The sequence below is a fragment of the Mixophyes fleayi genome, chromosome 11 (assembly GCF_038048845.1).
Source record: "Mixophyes fleayi isolate aMixFle1 chromosome 11, aMixFle1.hap1, whole genome shotgun sequence".
NCBI classification, from domain to species: Eukaryota; Metazoa; Chordata; class Amphibia; order Anura; family Limnodynastidae; genus Mixophyes; species Mixophyes fleayi.
The window spans coordinates 51,863,346-51,890,027 of record NC_134412.1 but is presented as its reverse complement, the minus strand read 5'-3'; the positions used below and the strand labels follow the sequence as shown (position 1 = coordinate 51,890,027).

General features: G+C 40.2%; 1 protein-coding gene across 4 annotated transcripts in view; it reads right to left on the bottom strand.

Annotated features, from left to right (window-relative positions):
* POU2F3 (POU class 2 homeobox 3) overlaps positions 1 to 26,682 on the bottom strand; it is a 128,872-nt gene that overhangs the window by 8,275 nt on the left and 93,915 nt on the right. For all 4 annotated transcript variants that reach the window (XM_075191265.1, XM_075191268.1, XM_075191267.1 and 1 more), the window contains 3 exons: positions 25,816 to 25,918; positions 19,876 to 19,952; positions 19,536 to 19,712 (listed from right to left, as the gene is read on the bottom strand). In XM_075191265.1, the coding sequence (XP_075047366.1) occupies positions 19,536 to 19,712; positions 19,876 to 19,952; positions 25,816 to 25,918 (357 nt within the window). The remainder of the gene's footprint in view (positions 1 to 19,535; positions 19,713 to 19,875; positions 19,953 to 25,815; positions 25,919 to 26,682) is intronic.

Genomic DNA, 26,682 nt, shown 5'->3' with positions numbered 1-26,682 from the left:
GAGGAGCCAGTTGAGGGAATGGGAGAGAGGGGAGAATGAGCGGAGGAGATGGGGGTGGTTAAGTGGATGGTTGGTAGGCTTTGAGAAAGAGGTGAGTTTTGAGTGCATGTTTGAAGGATCACAGAATAGGAGAGAGGCGGATGGAGCGAGGGAGGTCATTCCAGTGAAGGGGGGCTGCACGGGAAAAGTCCTGGATTCTGGAATGGGAAGAGGTGATCAGAGTGGAGGAGAGACGGCGGTCATTGGCCGAGCGCAGGGAGCGGGTGGGAGTGTGAATGGAGAGGAGGTTAGAGATATAAGGAGCAGTAGAGTGGGAGAGAGCCTTGTAAGTTGTGGTGAGGAGTTTGAAAAGAATTCTGTAGGGGAGGGGGAGCCAGTGTAGGGCAGGGCAGAGAGGGGAGGCAGAGGAGGAGCGGCGTGAGAGGTAGATGAGTCTTGCGGCCGCATCGAGTATAGAGCGGAGGGGGGAGAGACGGGAGTGGGGGAGGCCGGTGAGGAGGAGGTTGCAGTAATCCAGGCGGGAGATGATGAGTGCATGTATGATGGTTTTGGTGGCCTCCTGAGAGAGAAAGGGACGGATGCGGGCGATGTTGCGTAGTTGGAAGTGACAGGCTTGGGCAAGAGAATGAATGTGGGGGGCAAAAGAGAGAAGAGTCAAGGGTGACACCCAAGCAGCGGAGTTGGGTGACAGAGGAGATGGTAGTGTTGTTAACGACAATAGAGAGGTCATGGTGGGATGGGAGGCTGGGAGGAGGAAAGACAATGAGTTCAGTTTTGGAAATGTTGATTTTGAGAAAGCGCTCCGACATCCAGGAGGAGATGGCGGAGAGGCAGTCAGATACCTGAGCGAGGAGCGTGGAGGAAAGATCAGGTGAAGAGATGTAAAGTTGAATGTCATCAGCATAAAGGTGATACTGAAGGCCAAAGGAGGAGATGAGAGCACCAAGGAAGGAAGTATAGAGCGAAAAGAGTAGAGGGCCGAGAACGGAGCCCTGTGGGACTCCTACAGCGAGAGGGTAGGGGGAGGAGGAAGAACCAGACATGGATACAGAGAAGGAGCGGTTAGCGAGGTATGAGGTGAACCAGGCGTGGACAGAACCAGAGAGGCCGAGAGAGAGAAGAGTTTGCAGCAGGAGGGGGTGATCCACAGTGTCAAAGGCTGCGGAAAGGTCAAGGAGGATGAGTAGGGAGAAATGACCCTTGGATTTGGCCGATAGGAGATCATTAGTAACCTTGGCCAGGGCAGTTTCGGTAGAGTGGAGGAGGCGGTAGCCGTATTGAAGAGGGTCAAGGAGGGAATTGTCCGAGAGGTGCCTGGTTAGGCGGCTGCAGACAATTCGCTCAAGTAATTTAGAGGCATAGGGGAGAAGAGAGATAGGGCGATAGTTGGCAAAGGAGATGTGGGGTCGAGATTGGGTTTCTTGCGGATAGGAGAGATGAGAGCATGTTTAAATGAGAGGGGTACTACACCAAAGGAGAGTGATAGGTTGAAAATGTGTGCGAGGTAAGAGCAGGCAGTGGGAGAAAGAAAGCGAAGGAGGTGAGAGGGGATTGGATCGAGAGGGCAGGTAGAGGGTGGAGAGGAAAGAATGAGAGAGCGAACTTCTTCACCTGTTGTAGGGCCGAAGGAGCACCAGAGTTGGGTGTTGGTGGGGGGTGAAGCGAAGAGGGAGGCGGGAGAAGGGGAGGAGGAGATGTTCAGTCTGATGGCCTCAATTTTGGAAGAGAAAAAGGTGGCAAAGTCAGAAGCGGACAGGGAAGATGGGACAGAAGGGGGTGGGGGGGGAGAGTAGGGAGTTGAAGGTGGCAAAGAGGCAGCGGGGATTGGAGGACTGAGAAGAAATGAGGGACTTAAAGAAGGATTATTTGGCGAGGGAGAGGGCGGAGCAGAAAGAAGAGAGGATGAATTTAAAGTGAAGGAAGTCGGCCAGGGAACGAGATTTCCTCCAGAGGCGTTCAGCAGTGCGAGAGCACTTTTTGAGGAAGCGGGTGAGTTTTGAGTGCCAGGGCTGGGGAATAATGCGACGTCTGCTGACAGTAGAGGCCGGGGCGACAGCGTCCAGGGCAGTAGAGAGGGAGAGATTGTAGAGGGAGGACGCCTGGTCAGGACAGACCAGGGAGGGAAGGGGTGATAAGAGAGTTTCAAGAGAGGAGGAGAAGGAGGTAGGGTCAATAGCGTGAAGGTTGCGCCTGGTGTGGGTGGCTTTGGGTGAGGCAGGGGAGGAGGACAGAGTGAAGGAGAGGAGATGGTGGACAGAGAGTGGGAAGGGAGAGTTGGAGAAGTCAGAGAGATCACAGAGGTGAGAGAAGACAAGGTCAAGGGAGTGACCAAGACAGTGGGTGGGGAAAAGGTCCACTGAGTGAGGCCTAGGGAGGAGGAGAGGGTGAGAAGTTTGATGGTGGCGGGGTCAGAACAGTTGTCAATAGGAATATTAAATTCACCAAGTATGATGGAGGGAAGGTCAGAGGAAAGGTAGTGGGGGAGCCATGAAGCGAAGTTGTCAAGGAAAAGGGAGGAGGGGCCTGGGGGACGGTAGATGACGGAGACACGGAGGTGGATGGGGGAGAAGAGCTGGATGGAGTGTACTTCAAAGGAAAAGAAGGAGACGGAAGGTAAAGTGGGAATGACCCGAAAAGTGCAGTTGGGGGAAAGGAGGAGACCCACTCCACCTCCTGGACGCTCATCCGGTCTGGTGGAGTGGGTGAAGGAGAGGCCCCCATAGGAGAGGGCGGCAGGTGAGGCAGTGTCAGAAGAAGTAAGCCAGGTTTCAGTGATGGCAAGAAGATTTAGAGAGTTGGAGATGAAGAGGTCATGGATGGAGGCCAGTTTGTTACGGATGGACCTGGAGTTCCAGAGGGCACATGAGAAGGGGAGGGAGGGAAGAGGGAAGATGCGGATGAGATTGTCAGGGTTGATAGAGCTAGGGGGAGGGTGAGGGGTGGGGCAGCGAGAGATGGGCGAGAGAAGGGGGCTGGGGGAGAGGATGGGTATAGGAAAGGAGCGGGGTGGCATGGTGAGGGACAGGGATGGACGGGGAATAATAGAAGGGGCAAGGGTAATTAACACAGAGGTGAGGGCAGCAAAGGGAGACAGAAATGGACCAGAGCAGATAAGAGGCTTAGTTAGATTAAGGATAGACGGAGTAAAGTAAAACAAAGATTTAGTAAGATTAAACTAGTTAGATTAAGCTAAATTAGATTAGGGATTGACAGAACAAAGTAAGACAAAAACAAAGATAGGACTGTAAGAGACAAAGGAATGGAGCAAGAACAAAAGGCAGTCGCAGAAGCGATATAAAGTGCCGTAAAGAATTAAAATAAAATGGAGAAAGTTAAAAATGCAAATAAAATACAATAATTAAGATAAAGTACAATAATTAAGATAGAATAATTAATATAAAATACAGTACAATACAATAAAATAAATTGCAGTAAAATAAGGTTAAACTAAGGTTAAAATGAGCTAACGGTAAGTTAGAAATGAAAACACAAAAAATTAATTAAATAGAAATGAAAACACAAAAATTAAATAGCAGTAAAATAAGGTTAAACTAAGGATAAAAAAAGCTTAAGGTAAGTTAGAAATGAAAACAAGGTGGCGAAAATGATGTAGGGCTGCAGAGAGCCGGTACCGAGTCCAGGGCAGGAAATATCATAGCACACTACCTGCTGAAGAATGTTATCCTGATTTCTGGTGTTAAATTGCTGGCACCAATGACATTATAGACATACAATACTGAATATACTCAAATCTCACTTTCATCAACTGTGAAAGTTTCTATATTTTGGTGCCCTCCAATTTGTGATGCCTGCATTGCCACCAGCCGTGATGAATTCTCAGTGTACTAGCTGCACGAGGCTTTTGCAGCAAGCATTACAATACTGTATTAAATCCTATATTATGAATGTAGTTCATCGCATGCTAGCGGAGCATGCAATGTACTACTTCCCAGATGACCATTTCTCAGAAATTATACCATATTTGTAGTAGAAATGACTGACACTCTCATTTTAATTCCATTGAATCAATCAATCACTCTTACCCTTTTTAATTAGAACCAGAATTATCATTTTTATTAGAAAATTATTGGCATACTTATCAACCAAAACATTTCAAATGTTAAACTTAAATACACTGCAAAGTAAACTACATGTAGTTGTTATGATGCATCCAAGCTTTTTCTTAATTTCTTGAATCTAATTGGTAACAATGATCTAGAATCTAGATTCTAGATTAATAAAGAGTACCATAATAAACCAAATCCCAACAAAGTTAGAGCCCCCTCCTATATTAATACTTTGTAAGCATAAAACAAGTAGACATAACCTAGTGTTACCACACTTCATTTAGTGACCAGCATTAAGTCATCACCTGGGTTTTATTGGTCCCTAATTGTGTAATAAATATCAGGCAGGCTCAATCATGTTTCCTAAAATGTTAAACAGACAGGGGTGCTCCATAGTGTATTATCCAAGGTAAAAATATTTATTATTAATACCAGAGTTTACATGTACCAGATAAAAATACAATTAAGTCATAGATCACACAGTCTGCTGTCACTAGGGAATATGAGCAATTCTCCCAGGAAAAGACATTTACAAGACATAGAGGAAAAAGAGCTAAGAAAAGCTCCAAAAAGATGAGCATGTCATAAATGCCCCTCCAAAAGGGATTTTATTCTATCAGAAAAAATCCTACAGACTGACGAGTTGAAATTATTATCAAAAGGATTATCCTTTGCTCCTACGTGTACCCCCTAATGGTTTGAACTTTTATTGATTTAAACAAATACATTAGAAAACTCACTTTAAAAAGACATTTTTTGAAATCAGATAGTAAAATCTTTGAGAACAGTAAAACAGCAATTGTGGATATGAAAGTGAACAACACAGGGCTTGAAAAGCCATCAAAAGTTTATCCCAATGAATCAAAAGGGACCCTCATTGACATGTTTGGAGATTTGGTTAAAAGAGATCTGGAATTATTAATAAATACTTAACAGGAGATAAAGTCTAATCTGTCTAAAAGTGAAAAATGGCTTTAGAAAAATTAACCAAGGATGAAAATCTTATAATTAATCCAGCTGGTAAGGGAGAAGGATAGGTGAATTTAAATAGAACTGATTATGTCTGTGAAACTCTCAGGTTGGTAAATGACATCGGGGTAAATATATCAAGCTCCGATTTTGAATATCCCACGATTTTCTCGCGGGTGTTTCATCTCGCAGATGCATTAATGTGAGATTTTATGTAAAATCATCAGAGATGTGTTTCTGTCAAAATCGCCATTTCCAAAATCGATGGAGATCGAAGTCGCGACTGTTTGCCACTCTAGCTATAAAAGTCTCAAATGTATGAAGCTGCTATTAAGCAAACTCTCCCTAGTTAGCTTTAAAAATTGCTAGATACAACACGCTATCTCCTAGCTGCGTGATTAGTTAACACTTCACTGTTACATTGCCCTGCCTATAGAGCTGGAGGTCCGGCAGCTGTCAAAAGTTTAAAAATATAAGCAGAAAGGGGTGTGGGAATCAGGCGCAAAGGGTGGAGGGAGATAATAGGGTACAGGTAACAGGTGTCACATGCACAAACCTGACACAAACCTAACACAAGAATAAAATAAAATAAAAAGCACTGAAATGCTGGCAATCTTGTATAAATACTTCCAGAGTAAAAGTTCTGTAATAAGTCAATTTCACAAGGACCTGTCAGTAATATTCATTTCCCCCAACATAGGTTTCTTCTCCTAAGGTCCCAAGTTTCTCTCCAAGTTATTTCATAAAGAAAGGGGAGATAAAAAGAGAAATGGATATCCCGATGGTGTAGTACTTCAAAATCATGTATTAATAAAGGCAGAATGAAATAAACTTACATTCAGTAAGCCTTAATGTACACATCAAGGTTTCTTTATGATGGTAATGTGGATGTCCACTGCTCGTGGTAGGGCTCCCATATAGAAAAGGAGGATAGAAAGAGATACGGATACCCCAATGGTGCAGTATTTTAAAACATTTATTTGTAAAACAAAATGAAATAAACTTACATTTGGTAAGCGTTTTCATGCATATAAAGGTTTCTTTCTAAAAATAAAACAGGTGCTCGCTGCTCGTGGTGCGACTCGCGAGTATATCCCAATCGCCATGGCTCGCACTTCTGGGTCTTGTTACCACAGTAACGTATCTCAGCTCTCATTGGCCCCTACGCATTTTGTCATAGTGACTTCATCAGGGGATACGAATAAGGGCTGAGTAGGGCTCTTTATAGAGCACATCTTTTTCCACATATGTGACTAATAAAGAGATCGTTATTACTTATATGTAATCACATAAATACAGAAATATGTAAAAATCAATAAAACAATAAATTTATCCTCCTGCAGCTTGTATGTAGCATATAGAAATTCCCTATTATATATATTTTTTTAAAGGGGAAAATGAAACTGACATCAATTGAATGATTGGGTCAGTTAAATCAATACCCTCTTTCTTCCATGTGTGGATGGATAAATTAACATGCATAAATCCCACATGGAATTTTGAAATGTCCCATACTAGTTATTGGGACCGGCAGCTGTCATAAGTTTAAAAATAGATAAATGTTCCCCCAAAAAATAAAATAAAGCGTGGGGTCCCCCCATCCTACCACTATTAACCCTAGCACTGCTGGTGCCGGGGAAAAATTTGCTTGGGATCGCCCCCCGATTTTCACGCAACCAGCACTAGGCAAACAAGCCAGGGGTGAGTGGCACTATAGCATGGGGATACGTGGCAGGGGTCCCCCTACCATAATGACAACCAGCCCCAGGCTGTTCAGGACTGGGCTGGATTCCCTACAGAGTGGGGTCCACCCAAAATAAACCAGTGGGCCCCCCTCTAGGAATAACCACCCCAGTGCTGAACGCACAAGGGCTCTTCCTACCCCCGTGGGCTGTGGGTAGTAGGGTAATATCAATGATAATAAAGGGGAAAAAAACAAATACACGCCATTTTGTTTTGTGGAAATACAAGTCAAAGCCAGCCCAGGCTGCTCTAAACAGTGTGGGCATGCTAATGCTTGTATAACTACAAGCACCAGCATACCCATGGCAGCCAGGGCATGCTGGCACTTGGATAACCACAAGTGCCAACATGCCCTGACACTACATGCCCTGTAGTACCACAAAACAAAATGTTAAATAAGCCACAACTCCCTGTTTAAAACCACAACATTTTAATAAAAAAAATAAAACCCCAATAAATACACTAAACACCCGCATTCAAACCACATAAATTTATTAAAAATAAAACCCCAGGGGGGCGTGGCTTGACAGTCACGCTGACAGGACAGACTCCGCGGCTGGAGAGGTCGGCTGGATTTGGAGCGATGGAGACTTCTAGCGATCCCCTTGTAGACTCCTAGCTGCCCTTGTGTCCAAACCGGAGGTTTCCAGACACCCGCACTTCCGGATTTGCCTCCCGTGACCAGAGCTTCTCATCTAAGCAGAGCGGGGCTGCGTTCTACATGCTACTTGAATTCTCCAGCTATTCCTGAGTAAAAACATCCTGCGACTGACATCCTCATTAAGTTCGAGACAAGCATTTGACTGTTGTCAGGTCAGTGTCTGGGGACAGCCTCTGCCTACTACTGGTGGCATTATCATTATTACCCCTTTTGCTCCAGCAGCCCCTGGATCAGTGCACAGGGATAGTCTGCTACAAGTTTTCATATGTAAGGCTTGGGTCTGAGTAGGCCATCAGCCCTTGTTCTGCCTTTTACCAAAGCTGTAGGCTCATACTAGCTTTGCTACCACTCTACATTGGCTGACAGCTAATACAAAACAAGGCTAGCTAGCCATCTGGTGTCACCTCTGTGGAACAGTTTTTGGGACGGGCACCTTCCCTCCTATGTCTACACAACTAACTCTATCTGGCCCAGCCTCCACTGAAACACTTTTCTTGTCAAAAAACCTTTCTGATGTTCCAATACCCACTATACATAAAAAACAGCTCCAGGGGAAGGAGAGGGACCCAAACAGGGATCCTTCAACATATGACAAGACAGGATTCTCCCTCACACACTACACCCCCCTCCCATCTCCTCAAGCCACTTCTGTAAGTCCAGCTGACTCTGCAGATGCTCTGGCCACTATTCAAGCTATGATGGTCTCTCTACAGAATTCCTTTACAGTTGAAATTTAAAAACTGTTGTCTGATCTCCGAGGAGAAATTGCGATGTTAAATAAATGTACAGCTTCTATTGAACATAAAGAGGACTCGAACTGCAGGAAGAGACGCAAGATATTGATTACCTTCACAGGGAGTTGATGTTTTTTAAAGATAAAACAGAGGACCTTGAAAATAAAGAATGCCGGAACAATGTTCATATCCGTAACATTCTGGAGTCACTGGATCACCAACAACTAGAACAGTACCTGGTTCGTCTATTTTAAGCCCTAGTTCCCGAGCTCTCTGATCAAGCTATCCATATTGAACAAGCTCACAGGGCCCTGCGCCCCAGACCTAAAGACATCGAACCAGGGATGTTGTCCTTAAAATTTTATCTTTTAAAACCAAGTATACCATAGTTACAGCAAGCAGGATTTCCTACATTCTATTTGAAAAATCTAAGGTTCAAATCTTTCAGGATCTGACTCCCTCTACAATCTTGAAGTGCAGAGAACTAATGAACATGGATATAAATATAAGTGTGGCTTCTCTAATTATAGAAGCAGGAGGTCGCCAACTCACCGTGAGGGATCCTAATGAAGGCAAAGATCTGCTGCGACAGCTTGACCTGGGCTGTACGGCACCGAATCCCGTCTCCCAACCTTGATGTTAGCTTTTGGCTTCTTTTCATCTGGGAAAACTTTCTACATGTCAGTCCCCCAGGCTGGGACTCAAGCTCCTGTGATTTCCTGGCACCCGTTTCGGTCCTACTCCGTGTGTTGTGACGACCCGGGCATGTACTTCTGGGCCTAACAGTACTGTTAAGAGATTTCTCTTTAGTTAATTGCTGAGACTAATTTAGTTGCCATAGTTCTGTTATTTCTGATTTAAAATTTTGATACGCATAGTCTATGCTTATATATTCACTAATTATATCTGTTTCTACATGCCTAGAGTCTATATACTTTTGACACATTTTGGTTTCTTAATCGTTCTTTAGTGTAGCCATTTACAGTACGAGCCGCGGTCATGGCCTCTTGTCCCTCCTGGTGTTCTGGCCTGTCTGTCTACCGTGGTCTGGTTTGGGCAGAGATTTTGATTCCATCCACTGTCCAGGGCTCCTGGAGGTTGGTTACAAGGCCTGACCGCCCCTCAACATCTCGGGTTATGTGGAATCCTAAGATTTCCCAGGTTCATATTTTATGTCCTTACTAATGTTCAATGTGTAATTGTATTCATTTTGCTGTTTCATTGCTGCACTTTATAGTGTTTATGCTTAATTGTACTGTGTGTTTCTGGATGGGTCAGATTGGGTTTTCCGGCCCGGCCCACCCCCTATATTCTGGGTTTTAGGAGTGTGGGGACGGTATAGTCCCCATAATCTCCTTGATACCAATACTTCACTTCCAAAAACTTGTGAACCCAATCTCTGAGCCTATTCGAACAGTTCCAACCAGGACAGATCGAATTTCCAACTTCCCGTGGGCTCAATCTCAGTGGCCACCTCTCCCCTCATTCTTTATTGGGGGGAGTAGTTGACCACTACCTACCCCTATCCCTTTACCAGCATCCACTTCCTGTTCCTTTCCCCTTTTTCCTCTCCCTGTTACTCAATACCTTACTTGTCTCTCCCCCCTCCCTTCGTTCCCTCTTGTACGTCTCCTAGTGCTACTGCATGGAGCCATGTCCCTCACTTTTGTATCCATTAATGTAAAAGGGATTAACACCCCCCAGAAGAGATCACTTCTACATAGAACTGTTAAGAACTTGAATGCAGATTTTGTATTTTTACAGGAAACGCACTTTAAACAGAGCGACCACCCCTCCTTGTACTCTCGTAGATTCCACACCGTGGAATATGCTTCCTTGCCCGCCAAGTGGAATGGCGTTGCCATCATGATCAGGAATTCCATGCCTTTTCATCTTACCGCTTATAGTCTAGATCGTGAGGGCCGCTTCATTATACTGGTGGGTCAGGTAGGACACCAAGCTATTACTGTGGTGAATTTGTATGCTCCCAATTCAGGGCAGACTAGTTTCTTAAACAAATTTTTTCAAGAGCTAAATAGAATACAGAGGGGCATTCTCCTGATCGGTGGGGACTTTAATACAATTTGGTCAGAGGAGCTGGACAGATCCGATATGCAGCATATCTCCCACTTACTACATACTCAAAAGCGTTAATTAGCCACATGACTGGGGCTGGTTTGTTTGATTCCTTGAGGACCCTTAATCCCTCATCTCGTGATTATAATTTCTATTCACATCCAAATAAAGCCTACTCCAAAATTGGACATGATAATGGGTTGCTGAAAAGCTATTCAATTTCTCACTCGCACTGATATACTCCCCAAACCTTGGTCGGATCATTCGGTAGTCAAGACTTCATTTGATCTCCTGAATAAAGGCAGATCACCATGAAGACTAAACAAATCCTTGCTTAAACTTCCCCAGTTTAAAGAACAGATGGGCTCCCACCTCCAAGAATATTTTAATCTTAATCTGACTCCTGAATCCTGTCCACCATTTGGGAAGCACACAAATCAGTCATTAGAGGGGCCATTATGAAACATGCATTCTTTCGCAAAAAGCAACAAACCATGAAATTAAATTCTCTTACTGCCCAATTGCAGCAGCTTGAACATATTCACAAACAAAACCAATCAAAATCAGTTTATAAATAAATTCTTTCCGTCAAGGTCGAAATTCAATCCCTACTGGCGGAAAAAACTGAACGAGCCCTTCGCTGGCTCAATCAATAATTCTATGAAAAAGGCAACAAGTCAGATACTATGCTAGCAAATAAATTGAAAGCTAAGCAAACAGCACAGTCAATCCTGGCAATAAGAGATAAAAAGGTACATTTACTTGCAATCCAACAGTTATCAATGACTCTTTTCACAGATTTTACAAATCCCTCTATAATTTGAATATCGATGGGCCCTCTTCATTCTCTTCAACGGCCATTATTCAGCAATTATTAAAGGTTTGTAAACTACCAAAATTAGATAGGACCTTAGCTTCCAAATTGAACGAGGACATCTCTGAGGATGAGATTAAAGTAGCCCTCAAGTCCCAAAAAGCATCTAAGGCTCCTGGTCCTGATGGATTCACCATCTCGTACTATAAAACTTTTTCGCACACATTCTGATCCCACAACTACTTTCTACTTTTACCTCAGTTCTCCATGGTGGGAAGTTTCAAAAAGACACCACACGTTCCACTATTATAGTCATATCTAAACCCAACAAAGACCCCACAATTTGCACCACCCATTTCTCTGATAAACATGGACATCAAGCTATTTGCTAACATCCTAGCAAACATGTTGAACCTGTCACAACTAATCGACCCAAATCAAGTTGGGTTTGTTCCTAAAAGACAAGCCCTTGATAATAGCAGGAGGAAAATAGACTTGATTTCCTATATAAATCAATCTAAACTCCTCTCAGTAATTTTAGTGCAGAGAAAGCCTTCAATAGGCTCTCTTGGTCATTTATGTTTCAAACCCTTAAAACCTTTGGATTCTTTAGTAATTTTCTTTAAGGTATCCAAGCTCTATACCATAACCTGTCCTTCTTGGTCTTGACGAATAGTTTGAGTTCCTCTGTGTTTGGCATTAATAATGGGGCGAGACAGGGTTGCCCGCTTTCCCCACTGATTTATGCGTTATGCATTGAACCACTTGCTGCTCGGATACGACTGAACCCAGATGTGAAGGGTATCCAGGTTAATAGTAGACAATATAAGATTTTTCTCTTTGCGGACGATGTCCTCCTAAATCTTTCCTCACCCCAGACCTTCCTAACCTATTTGTGGAGCTGCAGAATTTTGGTTCTCTCTCCGGATATAAAGTGAATAATTCCAAATCGGAGGCTCTCACACTACACCTTCCGCCTCACACTAAGAAATGATTGGAACTTAACTTTGATTTTCAGTGGCGTCCTCGTACAATTCGATACCTGGGCGTTTTCCTTACAACTTCTTATGAAAGTCTGTTTCAGGCCAACTATCCCCCTATGCTATCTACTATTAAACAAGGCATACTCACCTGGAATTCCCTTTGTATCTCGTGGTTCGGGAGAATCAATACCATTAAAATAAACATCCTGCCCAGGTTGTTATACCTATTTCAAATCCTCCCTGTCAAAGTACCAGATTCCTTCCTGGGCTCTGTTCAGTCTTTCTGTAGTAATTTTGTGTGGCAAGGTAAAAAAAAACAAACGTAGTAGGCTCTGTTTAGCCAAATCTAAACACAACGGGGGCCTGGAACTTCCTCTATTTGATAAATACTACTATGACACACAATTGACTCATCTCATCTCTTGGCTATCGCCTGTAGGACTCAAAACAATGGGTGGACATCGAAAAAATGTTGTCCCCTGGCATGGGAGTTAGCTTCTTACCCTGGATCCCTAGGAGTATCAGACCAGCCTCAGCCTATGCAATCCGCTCCATTCATTTTACATTGGCGATATGGGACAAACTGAGCAAGCAATATGTACTGGCCCCCTACCCCTCACCACTTACTCCACTATGGAGACACCCTCAATACCCACTGGGTTGCATTAGGGCTTTTGCTTACCCCTGGAGGAAGGTTGGTCTACACTGTTTATTTCACTTGATGGGTGAGCATGCACCATGTTCCTTTACGGACTTACGTGAGAAACATGTTCTTCCCAGCAACCTATACTTCCACTATATGCAAGCAAAAAGTTTTATACAGGCCTAGACACAGTCATCTAAGCTTTGGCCCCAACGCCCTTTGAACGTCACTGCATTTATAGCCCGAGACGCTGAGGCTATAAATCCTGTACAGTTCTCTCATGTCCTCCTCATTCCCTCCCATATAACTGTTTGGACGGGCACGAGAGCAGGATCTTGGAGTAGATCTGGATTAGGAGGGGTGGTCGCTCATTCGACAAAGGATATCAAGGACTTTCATTAGCACAGCCATTCCAGAAAAGAACTACAAGATTTATACTAAATGGTACATGGTTCCTGCGAGACTGCACTCTATTTACCCCCACACCTCCAATCTTTGTTGGCATAACTGTGGTTCAGTGGGTACCTTCCTCCACATATTGTGGGACTGCCCTCTAGTATCTAAATTTTGGGATGATGTCTTGCTCCTGATTAAGCAGGTTACTTCAATTAATGTGCCTAAGGACCTATTATATGTGCTCCTGTGTCAGCCTATCAAAGGGATCTCCAAATCATAGGATAAACTTATTTATTCGCCACATATATAACGCAGCTAAACTTCAGATAGCTAGTGAATGGAAGAAAGATTTGCAATCCTCTAGAGAGGCTGTTATAAATTGAACCTGGCACACTGCCTCCATGGAATATGTGACAAGTCTCCTACACGATACAGTCCCCACTTTTCATTAAGTGTGGGGCCCTTGGTATTTCTCTAATAATAGCAAAATGCCTGGCTTTCTCTAAGCCGTCTACGTTCTTTCCCTCTTCGTCTGTATCTTTTGTCTCTTATTTTTCAAGCCTTTCTTTTATCCACCTCCAGGACTCACCACTTCCCCTACTCTCTCTTTCCCCACTCATGCCTACCTCTTCCTTCCTCATTTTATGTAATTGCGAAGGTTCTCTGTGCAGGGACGTACTTCCACACTGAAGACTTCTCACCCCCATTCCCTTTCCTTTCATTCCCCTAAAAAAAAAAAAAAAGAAAATCCAGCAGTCTTTTCCCTTTTCCATTCCATGCTAGCCTTTAGCCCCTAGCTATTACCTGGATTATACCAGATTGTGAAGATTGCATTTATTCTGTTGTAGGATATGTCATTAATATTTAAGTGTACTCAATGGCCTGTATTGTTATTATCTGCTGAGTTCCCACACTGTCATGGGTATTCCCCATAAACTATAAATAGACCTCACGGCTGGATTCTATTCATTAGCGTTGGTCTGTTTGTACACTGTAGAAGAAGAAGTTGCGTCATTTGTAAATTGGGTTTCTTATTTTATTCAAGCATGTTCCGGATTCGGATTTACAAATATGGGGGCCCTTGTTGCCTGAAGATAAGAAGATTGCAAGCAACTAGGGTGTCTTGATGACCAGAAGAACAGAAGAAATTTTCAAGCATGGACATTTGGAATTACAAATTATTTGGGACATGGTTTTTAAGCACATTTGGATTAAAAGCTGCTGACAAAAGAGAAAGAATTCAGATGGGTAAGTATATTGGGGTTTTATTATTTTTAATAAATGTATGTGGTATGAATGAGAGAGTTTAGTGTATTTATTGGAGTTTCATTATTTTTATTAAAATGTTGTGGTTTTAAACAGGGAGTTGTGGCTTATTTAACATTTTGCTTTGTAGTACTATAGGGCTTGGTTAGGCATGAGTGTCAGGGCATGTTGGCACTTGTGGTTATCCAAGTGCCAGCATGCTCTGGCTGCCATGGGTATGCTGGTGCTTGTAGTTATACAAGCATCAGCATGCCCACACTGTTTAGGGCAGCCCGGGCTGGCTGGGATTTGTAGTTCCACAAAACAAAATGGCGTCTGTTTTTTTCCCTTTATTATCGCCGATATCAGCCTACTACCCACAGCCCACAGGGGTAGGAAGAGCCCTAGTGCTTTCAGCACTGGACTGGTTATTCCTTGAGGGGAGCCCACTCGTTTTTTTTGGGTGGACCCCACTCCATAGGGAATCCAGACCAGCGCTGAACAGCCTGGGGTTGGTTGTCATTATGGCAGGGGGCCCCCTGCCGTGTCTCCCCCTTCTATAGTGTAACTAGGCTGGTTTGCCTAGTGCTGGTTGCATGAAAATCGGGGGGACCCCATGCAAATTTTTCCCAGATTTTCATGGAACCAGCAGTAGGCTGGCAGCGCTAGGGTTAATAGTGGTTGGACGGGGGGAGGGAAGGGGCCACGCTTTTTTTTTGAGGCCCTATAGACAGGGGTAGTGTAACAGTGATGTGTTTACTAATCACGCAGCTAGGAAGCAGCATGTTGTCTATGGGATTTTTAACCTAAACACAGAAAGGTTTGCTAAACATGGGAGAGTTTGCTAAACACGGGAGAGTTAGCTTAACACGGGAGTGTTTGAAATCTCAGCAAATCGCCAGAGATGACCAGCGATTTTTAAGATCAGTGTAAAAGTAGCAGCTTAATACGTCTGGTGACTTTGGTACTAAAAATCGGACCTTAATACATTTACCCCATCATCTTTTATGAGAAATTAACATCAGATCCTACTAAAAAGTTTTTAATTGAACTGGAAAAGTTGTTACAGAAGGGTCTGAACCTTGCTTGCATAACGAGAAATGAGTTTGATTATGTGTTGAATTATTATCCTAGAATTGGTACAGTCTACCAATTGCCAAAAATACACAAACAATTAGTTAACTCCACAGGACGTCCAATAGTCACTGGGATTGGTTCTCTTTCTGCACATCTCTCAGAATTTGTGGATTATTATTTACAAAAATATGGTATATATACCAATACGAACTATATGGATAAAATTGTTCTATTTAAGAGGTATATAGACGATATACTGATTATTTGGAAGGGTATGACAGTAGAAATGGATCAATTCCTTAAGGAAATAAATAATAATGAATATGAATTGAACTTCACCTCCAATATTAACAGAAATAGAATTCAGTTCCTTGATTTGATTTTGAATAGTGAGCATTATACGGAAAAACAATTGATTAACAACAACACATACATTAAGAAAGTTGACAGCAATAGTTATATTGCTTACACCAGCTGTCATTACAGGAAATGTTGAAACATTAGAAATTTAGGCGGCTGTACTAATCAAGCGATTTCAAGAACAAAGTTATCCAGAGAAACTATTACTGTCTAGCTTGGAAAAAGTAAGAGGTCTTAACAGGACAGATTTGTTGACGTATAAAAAGAGAGAGAGAGAAGAATCTTGTTCTGTGTCCGTTTATTACTACTTTAACTCAGCTAATTATCAAATCACTAGAATTTTAGAAAAACATTGGCCAGTTTTGGAACTCGATACATTTGTTATCTGCTCAATTTCCTGTCAAACCTCAAATCATCTTTAAAAGACCTAAAACTGGAAATTCCTAGCCCCCTCTCATCTTACAGAGGTATCTATTGGGTGTGCTAATTGGCTAATTCCGTTTCAAGGTTTCTTTCCATGCGGGCACTGCAAAGCTTGTAAATTTGTGCATCATAAAGATCACAAAACATTCTCAGATGCATGTGTAACAAAAGTGAGGAAAATTCAGTTGTTTATGATTTGTAATACTCCATATGTGGTGTATCTACTCAAATGTGAGTGCAGAAAAAAGTGTGTAGGAAAAACAAAGAGAGCTTTAAAAATACGAATATTTGAACATCTGCGGAATATTCGGCATAGAGTTGACAACCACAATATCCCAAAACACTTTTAAAGATCTCATTAATGGAGACCCCGAAACCTTACGCTTTAAAGCAATAGAACATGTTGAGGTATATATAAGAGGAGGAGACCGACTTTTAAGACTATCACAAAGGAAAACCTTTTGGATATATACTTTGAATACCTTTGCCTCCTCAGGATTAAATGAGGGTTGTGAAATCAAACCTTTTCTATAGTTTTATAGTAAGGTTTTAATTTAAAATTATGTGGTCTAATACATGTAGACAAATGAGTGAGGGACCCGTCTCTCATATGTATACAACTTTTGTTTCTCATTTTGTAATAACTATTTTATGATATTAACTTTTTAAATACGTGATATATTTAATGTTAGGATGTGATATTATTTTTAAGATATTATTTTTAATATGTGCTATATATGTTGGCAACACATTTTTTAATATGTGTCATACATGTTTGTGCACTAATTTATTTATAATCATGTAGGAAGTAGATATATCTTCACATAGTTGTGATATAATGAATGACACTTGAGGTTCACCTGTCAATGAAACTATGTAGCCCTATAAATGAGTGGTTAGCTCAGCTGGGATCCACCACTCCTTATGAAGTCTCAATAGATGAAATGCGTAGAGGTGGATGTGAATCATCGTCAGTAAGAGTTGCTCTCTATATGGTGCCTGTTAGCGTAGAAGCAGGAGCAAGCTGGCTGTGTGATCTGTGCCTGAATAGTTTTTTTTGCTGGTACGTTTAAACTCTGTTATTATTAATAAATATTTTTACCTTGGATAATACACTATGGAAGAATACACTATAATACATACACTAATATATTACATACACTAATACATACACTAATACATACACTACAATAATACACTATGGAAGAAAATGTTAAACAGATGGGGATCTGTTTAACATTTTAGGAATCAGCTTTTCCCGTGGAGATGGGTCAAAAAGTTGCTGTACCAGGGCCCCAAATTCCTCTTGGTGGCCCTGGTTATAACTATTATACATCAATTGGGATTCCAATCAGACACTACCGCAACTCTTCATCAGACCTCAGTGACCTTTGTCCTAAATGCTGCTGCTTTGTTTTGTAATTCATAATGGTGTCATGTCAGTGGTAGTAACTATTATTATGTTTAAAGACTGATAACAGCCTTGTTTTTTGATTGTCAGTCTTCAGTAAAAATGCATTTTTTGAGTTACTTATCAATAAATGTGACCATGTGACTATTCTCTTCAATCCGATTGGTTGATTGATTGATTAAGAAAAATATTAATATCTGAAAAACATTAATACATAGCTAATCACCTAAAATGAGAAAAATATCAATAAACCCATCAAATCACTAAATTGATTTGAGCTATTTTGTTCATCTCTAGCCATACGTAATAGTTATCAGTAGGGATAATAATATTTCTGCAGTGTTGCAATATGTTAAAACTCCAAATAAAATAAAATCAGTATCTCATCTACATTGTTACACAATAGATAGGGTTGTCCACTATTTATTGTGGTGAGGCATTTGGAAGAAACATGTATAATGTTTAAAATGGCTTCTGACAAAAATGGACCCTAGAGTGTATGTACTGTGGGTGTGTGTCATAGGGATTTAGAATGTAAGCATCAAAGGGGCAAGGACTGATGCAAATGATTACATATTCTCTGTACAGTGCAGCGTAATAGGGTTGGCTTTATGTAAACAATAATAATAATTAGTTACAGTTCTACTAGTTTCCACTCAATGGGCCTGAGTCATTGTGAAGATACTGGGTTTTCTGGCCCAATTCTACCCACTTCACTCTGGCTGGCCACCCACGGGTGCCTTCCTAAGCCAGGGAAGCCTATCCAGTACCTTCTAAGGTTCTTATTAATCACTCAGGCAAATGCAGTTAGAAAGTAAAGCAATACATTTATTGTAATTAAAACAATCACTAGATTATTATGTAGACACAGTAAATAGATGCCAGGCAGGTTTACCACATCATCTGTCCATTACCCCACTAGCTTAAGGAGTTACAGTCATCTGGATGTCCTGACTTAAAGACCCATGGTGTTCTTCCCTTAGCTGCAGCTGTAATCCATTGGTAGAGAACAAAAACTCAAAACCAGCTACACTGCACCTTCCATGAATCAATCCTAAAAATGAATATCTCTCCCCACATGGAGTAGCTCCTTATATCTAAGGTCTAGTTTCCACAGAGCTTTCCTCTCTCTGGGAAAATCCCTGGGCCTCTCCTTGTTAAACATTGATAAGTGCTGGACTAGGGGGTTGGAGAGGGGAGTGGAGATGAGCAGTACTTACACAGAAACTCCTCTGCTAGATTGTAGACCAAATGTCTGGATTAGTATGGTGAGAACAATGAACACTAATTAGCCTTCCCCCTCACCTGTATCTTGCAACCAGATCTCTACCTATAACCTCCCTGGCTTCACTTTGAGGACAATGAATAACAACCTCACTGCCACATCATCAATATACAATACACAATATACATATTTACAATGAGCTACAATGTCCCCTTATCCACATGTGATTAGACACTGCATTTGTACTCTGTTGGGCTGGGGAACAAAAGCAAGGGCTATCAAAAGTACATGGTATAATCCACATTTTGTGAGAAACAAGGGACAAACTGGTTAGGGTGATATGAATACCTCGTTTCACCACAGTCATTAAGGAAAGTAAGGCAAAAAATGAGTAAACTTTCTCCGGGACAAACCATGTTACAATGCAAGGGGTGCAAATTAGTTTATTATTTTGCACACTAGTTAAATACTGGCTGTTTTTGCATGTAGCACACAAATACTTGATAGCTTTATTTTTACACTGAAAGTTTAAAGTTCATGCCCTTCCCCAACTATAAATTGGTCCCCACATTTTAAATTTCTCCCCCCTCCAATGTAACATTGTTTTTCGCAGGCAAAGATACTCCTTTTATATGCTTTGCTCTTTGTAATGGATCAGGCCCAATATGTATACAGAACTAAACAGCAGGCAAAAGAATGTAAACTCACCTGTGTAAATCCAAGCTTTATCCTCCTCTGTTTGAAAGTTTTGGCAAACTTTTCAAGTTCTTCTAAATCACTGGGTTCATCTTGGGCCACCGATAGGTGTTTTGGGGCATGCAAGTGTTGTGCTATTTCCAAATGAGTTTCTATAGAGGACCCTGGGAGACCAGGACGTCCCACTGCCTGTGTAGAAAGATGAAATTGCTCATGTCCTGCTAAGAGCAACCTTATTGTACGACTATAGACAGGCATTAGCTATTACTAGAGCTTATTCACATAATTAATAATCAATTTCTACTAACATACTGATAGCATTTAAATACTTATGTAGATATGTTATATTTACCTGGGAAGCCAGTCCCATTCCAGATTGTGCTCCACCCTGTTGATGAGGCAGAGCAATGAGATTTGGTTGCAGAAGACCTGGAAGAGACAAGGTATATTATTTTAGCATATCTTAGTCTACAGGTATTACCTAACACGTTCCACATGACTATGTCACTCATTGTTGTAGAATCACTGGAGGCTATTACATAAACTTAAGCATTGCAATGCTTAGGTGAAGAATAGAAAATATAAAAGAGAACTTACTACAGCCTAGTGATGGGAAATCTAGTTCATTTTGGAGATTAGTTAATTCTGATCTAGTTCAGTCAAAAGATTAGTTCAAAAGATTAGTTCATTTGGCTCATTTGACTCAGTTAGTTCATTTGGCTCATTTGACCCAGTTAGTTCATTTAGCTCAGTTAGTTCAGTTAGATCACTGGCTCTGGAACACTGCTGGGAGAAGTGACTGGAGACATAGATTTAGTCTATTACACATACTGTAGACATAGCTACTACTACCTCATTAGATGAGTTATAGTCCTGTAAAAATGATCAGATAAGTTTAATATGTCTGCTCATTTTTATTATTTTAAAAAGGTCAATCACTTATACGAAAACTAGTAGTGACATGTTGAGCTCTGCAAAGGTAATTATATTTTCATTGTTATTTTTTACTTCAATAATATGCAAATGAAAAGACCCAAATTCAGAGTATTATAAAGTGTCACTTTTTTGCTTTTAAAATACAGTGATTAGATAAAAAACAACAACTTACCTTAGACCTAACACATGCCAACTCTCCCAGACCTACCCGGACTTCGGGAGTCTCCCAGAATCCCGAGAGACACAGGATACATTCCCTGACAGGGAAGGGAATGTATCCTGTGACTTGTGATCTAAATGATCTAAATGAGTCAAAAGAGCCAGAAGAGTCAGAAGAGTCAAAAGAGTCAGAAGAGTCAGAAGAGTCAAAAGAGTCAAAAGAGTCAGAAGAGTCAGAAGAGTCAGAAGAGTCAAAAGAGTCAGAAGAGTCAGAAGAGTCAAAAGAGTCAGAAGAGTCAAAAGAGTCAGAAGAGTCAGAAGAGTCAAAAGAGTCAGAAGAGTCAAAAAAGTCAGAAGAGTCAAATGAGCCAGAAGAGTCAAAAGAACTAGATAAACTATTGAACTTCTGAGCCAGGAGAATGATTCATGACTCTTAGTTCAGTGATCAGCTCCACAGAGTCTCACACAGCAGTGCCACCATTGGTAGTTTAGAGGTACTGACTCATGAGAATTAAATGACAGAGCTGAATAGTAGTGCTGCTGTATGAGCACCTACAAACCCAGTAGCATATTTAGCACATATAGGAAGTATAAGGAGAGGGGAGTTCAGGACCCAGTACCAAAACCAAAATTAAGACTAACAGGACAGTGATTTTATCACAAAAAGGTGAGTAGCAGGAATACACACACACACACACACACACACACACACACACAGACACTCTCTCACACACACACACACACACACACACACACACAGAGACACTCTCACACACACACACACACACACACACACTCTCTCACACACACACACACACACAGACACTCTCACACACACACACACACACACGCACACACATAGGCTTTAGCTAGTCAGTGCAATTTCAAATGTTTTTTTAAAATTAAATTTCTATTTCATCTGTGTTGTGCTTTCTACTTTCCTTTTACAGTTAGGAACTAAAGAGCCATTGTGAATGAGACAGTGAGTGAGCCTGCAGGAGCTGCTGTACTTTATCTCTGTCTAACTCCTCCCACTTGTTTTAGTTCCTGGTGAACTAATCTTTGCCAGAGCTGTGTGAACTAAATTAGGTAGTTCACTGAGATTAGTTCATTTTGAACTGATCATTCATGAACTACCCATCACTACTACAGCCCACATTAGAGCAATACTATTGATAGAAAATAACCTCATAAATATTAAAATCCTACAAAATATGTGTATTAGTATATAAAGGCAAATTATCCCATAAATTAAAGGTTTACCTTGTGTACGCAAATTGACGACTCAACTCACCACAGTCAGAACATTAGGCTAGAGGCCCAGTTACCAGCTAGATATTCTAATTTAAGTGTCTTCACTTGCTCAAGGGATATTTAGCTAATTAAAGTGTCACTTCACATTTGATCAGTCTGCATCCTGACCACTGAAAGTGTAAAGGCACAACCACATGACCAGAATAAGCGTGTTGTGTTCCAAATGAAATGAAGTGAGTATACTGCTAGGTAATAATGCCTGCAAGAGATGTAATGATCCTTATGCTGTGTCCTGTGTATTGTTCATGCAGATCACACTGAAATAATCTGCAGGGAAGTGAACAGAAATGAATGGTGTCTGCTTCAATTCATTGCTGGCCGTGTGGACAGTTTACGGTAACACAAGTATTCTGCTCATATGGATGAGCTCTAGTAATGAAGAGGAAGCTTATATCAGTAATAAAATTTGATTTACTTAATACCCATAAAATATGCCAATGCTACTTATTTATACAAATACATAAATAATCTGCCATTGTTTAAATCTATATTCATGTTCACATAAACATGAATAACAGGAAAATAACCAACCTCTATATTACAAAATATGTTATAATGTTAGAACAACCTTGCAGTGTCTTACTACAGATTTAATTTCAGCAGAGGATGATACTACTTCAAAAGTACTAATGTGTTTAGCAAGTATACAATGTTTCTATAGTCATCAGACACAGTCCTATCCAATGTGCACAGGCAAAAACTTCTCTATTACATTATACATTTCTAATTAGTTTCCCCCTAAATCTGACATATCTTCATTAACATAGGCCTAGAATCTGAATTCTTAAACACAGCGGGAAGAAAAACTGAATTAGTATTTATGAAAAATTGAACATGATAGAGGTGTCTTTTTTCAACATTACTATCCATGTAACTATGTGATCAGGGTCCAAGCACAGTTATATAATTAGTGAAGTTGAAAAAGTCCTTCAGGTTTAACACTTTACCTCTTTAGATCCAGAAACAAGCAGGCAAAACCCAAGTATATTACCTTACTTCTCTTCTCTGATATAACTTTGCCAATTTCCGTTGCCTCTGCATCTATATATGTTTTAAATTGTCATCTAGCTTTTGAATCGTAATAAAATGCCTTAGTAACCTCAATTTCTATATAATTTGGCTGTTGGGTTTTATTATGTGCACTCATTGTTTAGATGGATGTTTATTTACTAGCCGTCTACAACCCAAAAACGTGTCACCATGTTTTTTTATGTTGAGTCACCACAATCCTCCTTGGCAAATCAACTGCATATTGCCAAATAATAAAGTCTTAATAATAGATGTTGTTATTTCCTATAAGTGTCAATATCAATTTTTATTAAACAGTTAATTTAACTTGTAGACAACAGTAAATTAATGAAAGCTTAATTTACTTAAAACTGAAACATGGATTACTAAACTGACCCCCAAATTTAATCTTGGTCCATGGGTGGAAAAAAGTTAAGAATGCCAGCTTCAGTAATAGTAACATAGTAACGTAGTAACAAAGTTGTTGAGGTTGAAAAAACCCCACCGATCCATCAAGTTCAGCCTATTTTGTATCTCCTGTGATCCCTCTCTTATATTTGAAATTGATTCAGATAAAGCAACCGCCAATCTGTTTCAATCGGGAAAAATCCCTCCTGACCCAATAGTGCAGTCCTATTTCTTCCTGGATCCACTACTGTCCTTTATTTTAAATAACGGCCGTATCCCTGGATACCCTTTTCTGCTAAAAAAAATTCTAACCCTTTGTTAAACATACCAATTGAATTAGTGTGAGAAAGATCTCAACAGACTCTTTTTGTTGCACTGGTAATTTTGGATCTGATCAAGTTTGTATGTATCTTCTAAAACATTATATTCTAGATATAATTTCCAGAGTACGAGGTTACTGGGGAGTGTTGTTGCAATGCCACACTTTGTTAAGTGTTAAGACATTTGTTACTTTGTTAATGTTGTTGGACTGTTTTTTACTATATAACTACATGTAAGATTTTCCCCACTCTACTAGATAGGGTGGTATTATGGAAACCTAATTATAGTATTTAAGCAAATGCACTATCTAATGAATGTTACACATTCAATTTCCATAGATCATTTTATTTGATTGATAATTTACTTATTTGGGATAACAGATAACAATGACATTATACAAGTTGTAATAGTGGATTTTTAATAATTACATTAAATTTATGGTTCTGACATTTAGGTCAGTGTTATTTCCCTGTCCCAGTTTGTGTTCAATATTAAAATTACACAAAGATGTGAAATATAATATAAGATATATATTCTACTCATCATGTAGTGGATGTAGGTTTTTGGCTGGAATTTCTAAAGGTGATTGTATTATTGACCAGTGAGCTCCCCCTAGAATTTTAGTATAGTATTTCACTTCAGAATTCTATACAGTGGGTACAATATAGTCACTGATCTTATTATTATTCTAGCCACTTGAGACTTTTTCTTTCTTTTGGGTACCTCCTGCATTATATTACTTTTCCTGCCCAATGCACTACAAATAAGTGTGCATAGACCGCCTTCCACAAATTTTAAAATAATTTAGTATAATCTATTTTTTAGATTTTTTTTTATTTATGGTTTAAATAATGAGTGGGATATGTAATTTTTCTTCTAAACGACATTGCACTTCCTTAATGCAAAATATATTTATTTATATCTGCTAGGGAAATGTTTGTATAGTTTAAATAAATATTTAATGAGATTGTGTGTATTGGTTATGCAACCATATTATCAAAACAATAGCTTTATTAATTTCTGCCCTATTACAGATTATTTTAACTGAATGTTTTCTATAATTATGTTTTATTAAGAAACGTTGAATATTTTATGATATTTATATTTTGATTTCTAATCAAAATATTCTTGTAACATTTTTCCATATTTATTTCCAATAAATACAAAAACAGTGTAAGTAGTTAAAGGAACCTAAGACTTTCATCCAACTCATAATTTAGCATATTTCTTAATATTATAGATAGTGTTATGAGCTATGGCGGTGCCCCAAGCTACAGCGGCTTTTATTTACATCGGGCCACATCTCGGGTGTCACTATGACGTTTCCTAGGCAATGGTTGGGACGCTCTGTGTAGAAGCACCGCGTCCTAGCATTAAGGGACAGCCAGGCGTATGTGCGAGTTTGTAATTAGTATTAATTTTTCATTAGCCTACAGTGCATTAATCATTTAGCCTCCTGTGGCTGATTACATGGCTGATGCCCTAACTTTCTGATTAGGCCATGTTACTATTTAAGACAGGGAGGGCTTAGCCTCCCTGTCGGTTATAGTGTCAGTGCTGCACACTTGCTGACCAGCTCTGTCCTGCTTGTCCTATGGATACTCTGCATTTGATCTGATTCCTTTTGTGACCTTTGGCTTGACTTTGACCCTGCTTGAATGCTGATTTCCCCTGATCTCTGCCTATCTATTTGATTACCTGTGTTTGCTACCTGCCCTGACCTCTGGCCTGTCTCCAGATTACCCTGCTTGCTACTGACCCACGACCTTTGGACTGTCTCTGGTATCTGCTTCCTGTATTCCTGTTGCCCACCATCCTGCGCTAAGTCTACTACTCTAGTATGAAGTCCTGGGGGAATCTAAGTACATCCGAACATAATCAGTTCTATGGGAAAAGCCTCTGCTATAGGTGAAGAACTCTACCAGACCTGTTCTAAAAGTTTATCTAGGTAGCTGTTAGCCCTAACATAGAGTAGACTTTAGTTCCCATTTCTTGGGTATCCCAGCTATAAATGACATCTGTATATTCCATTATGTGCTTTTTTTATTGCTTCTTAACAAAAGTAAAATTAAATGTAGCACAAACACGATTATAAAAGGAAAGAATTAATAGAAAATAGTACACCAAGAGGAACCAGTCTTGTTACCTTGTTGGACAGGTTGTGGCTGTGAGAGCAGGAACTGGGAAGCAGACTGTAAGTGACTGGGAACCAGTACTAGTTGTTGGAGTGAATGTAAAGATGTCATATCCTACAGGAGGACAAAAAAGATGAAACACTATCAGCATTATTTTGTTTTCTAATTTACTACATAATTTCAAAACCCTCATATGTAGAACCAATCCATTAGGATATGCACAGACTGCATGAATGTCGTTCCATGTGTGTCACATTTGTTCTATCAGTTTAGGTTGTTTAATTTACTTTTTATCTTTTGTATGAGCCTTGTTTTTTTATTTTCAAAACAGGAAAGAGGCTTTTGCAATGTTATCTATATGATGGAGCTTCCAAAGTCTTATTTTCAGATTTTTGATTAGCAGAAGGGGGCACAATATCACATCAATCTTAAGAGATTAATATTTTCTTGTTCCTGAAGTAGAGTTTATAATATGTGTGAATTGACATAAAAAGTCGCACAAGTAAATTAAATAAGCATTATATTATTATATATTTTGTGTTAGAAGTATGAAAACCACCAACATGGTGTGTATAACAACTATCAATAATTAGAGTAAGTGGCACCAACAGTGGAAGGCATGAAGGACACAGGATCGGGGTTTAAACATTATTCTCATGGTGTTGTTTGGGATCAGAGCACTCAAGAATGAATATAGGTCATTAAAACATACAACTGCCTATCAAAATATGACCGCTAGATATCATTATACACCCATATTGGATTTTAAATATTTATCTTCAATAAATCTCAAAATGATAAGCCTAAATAATGAGAACAAAAGTAAAGGAAGTACTGCTAGGCAATCTGTGTAAGTAAATAAACACAAATATAAATAA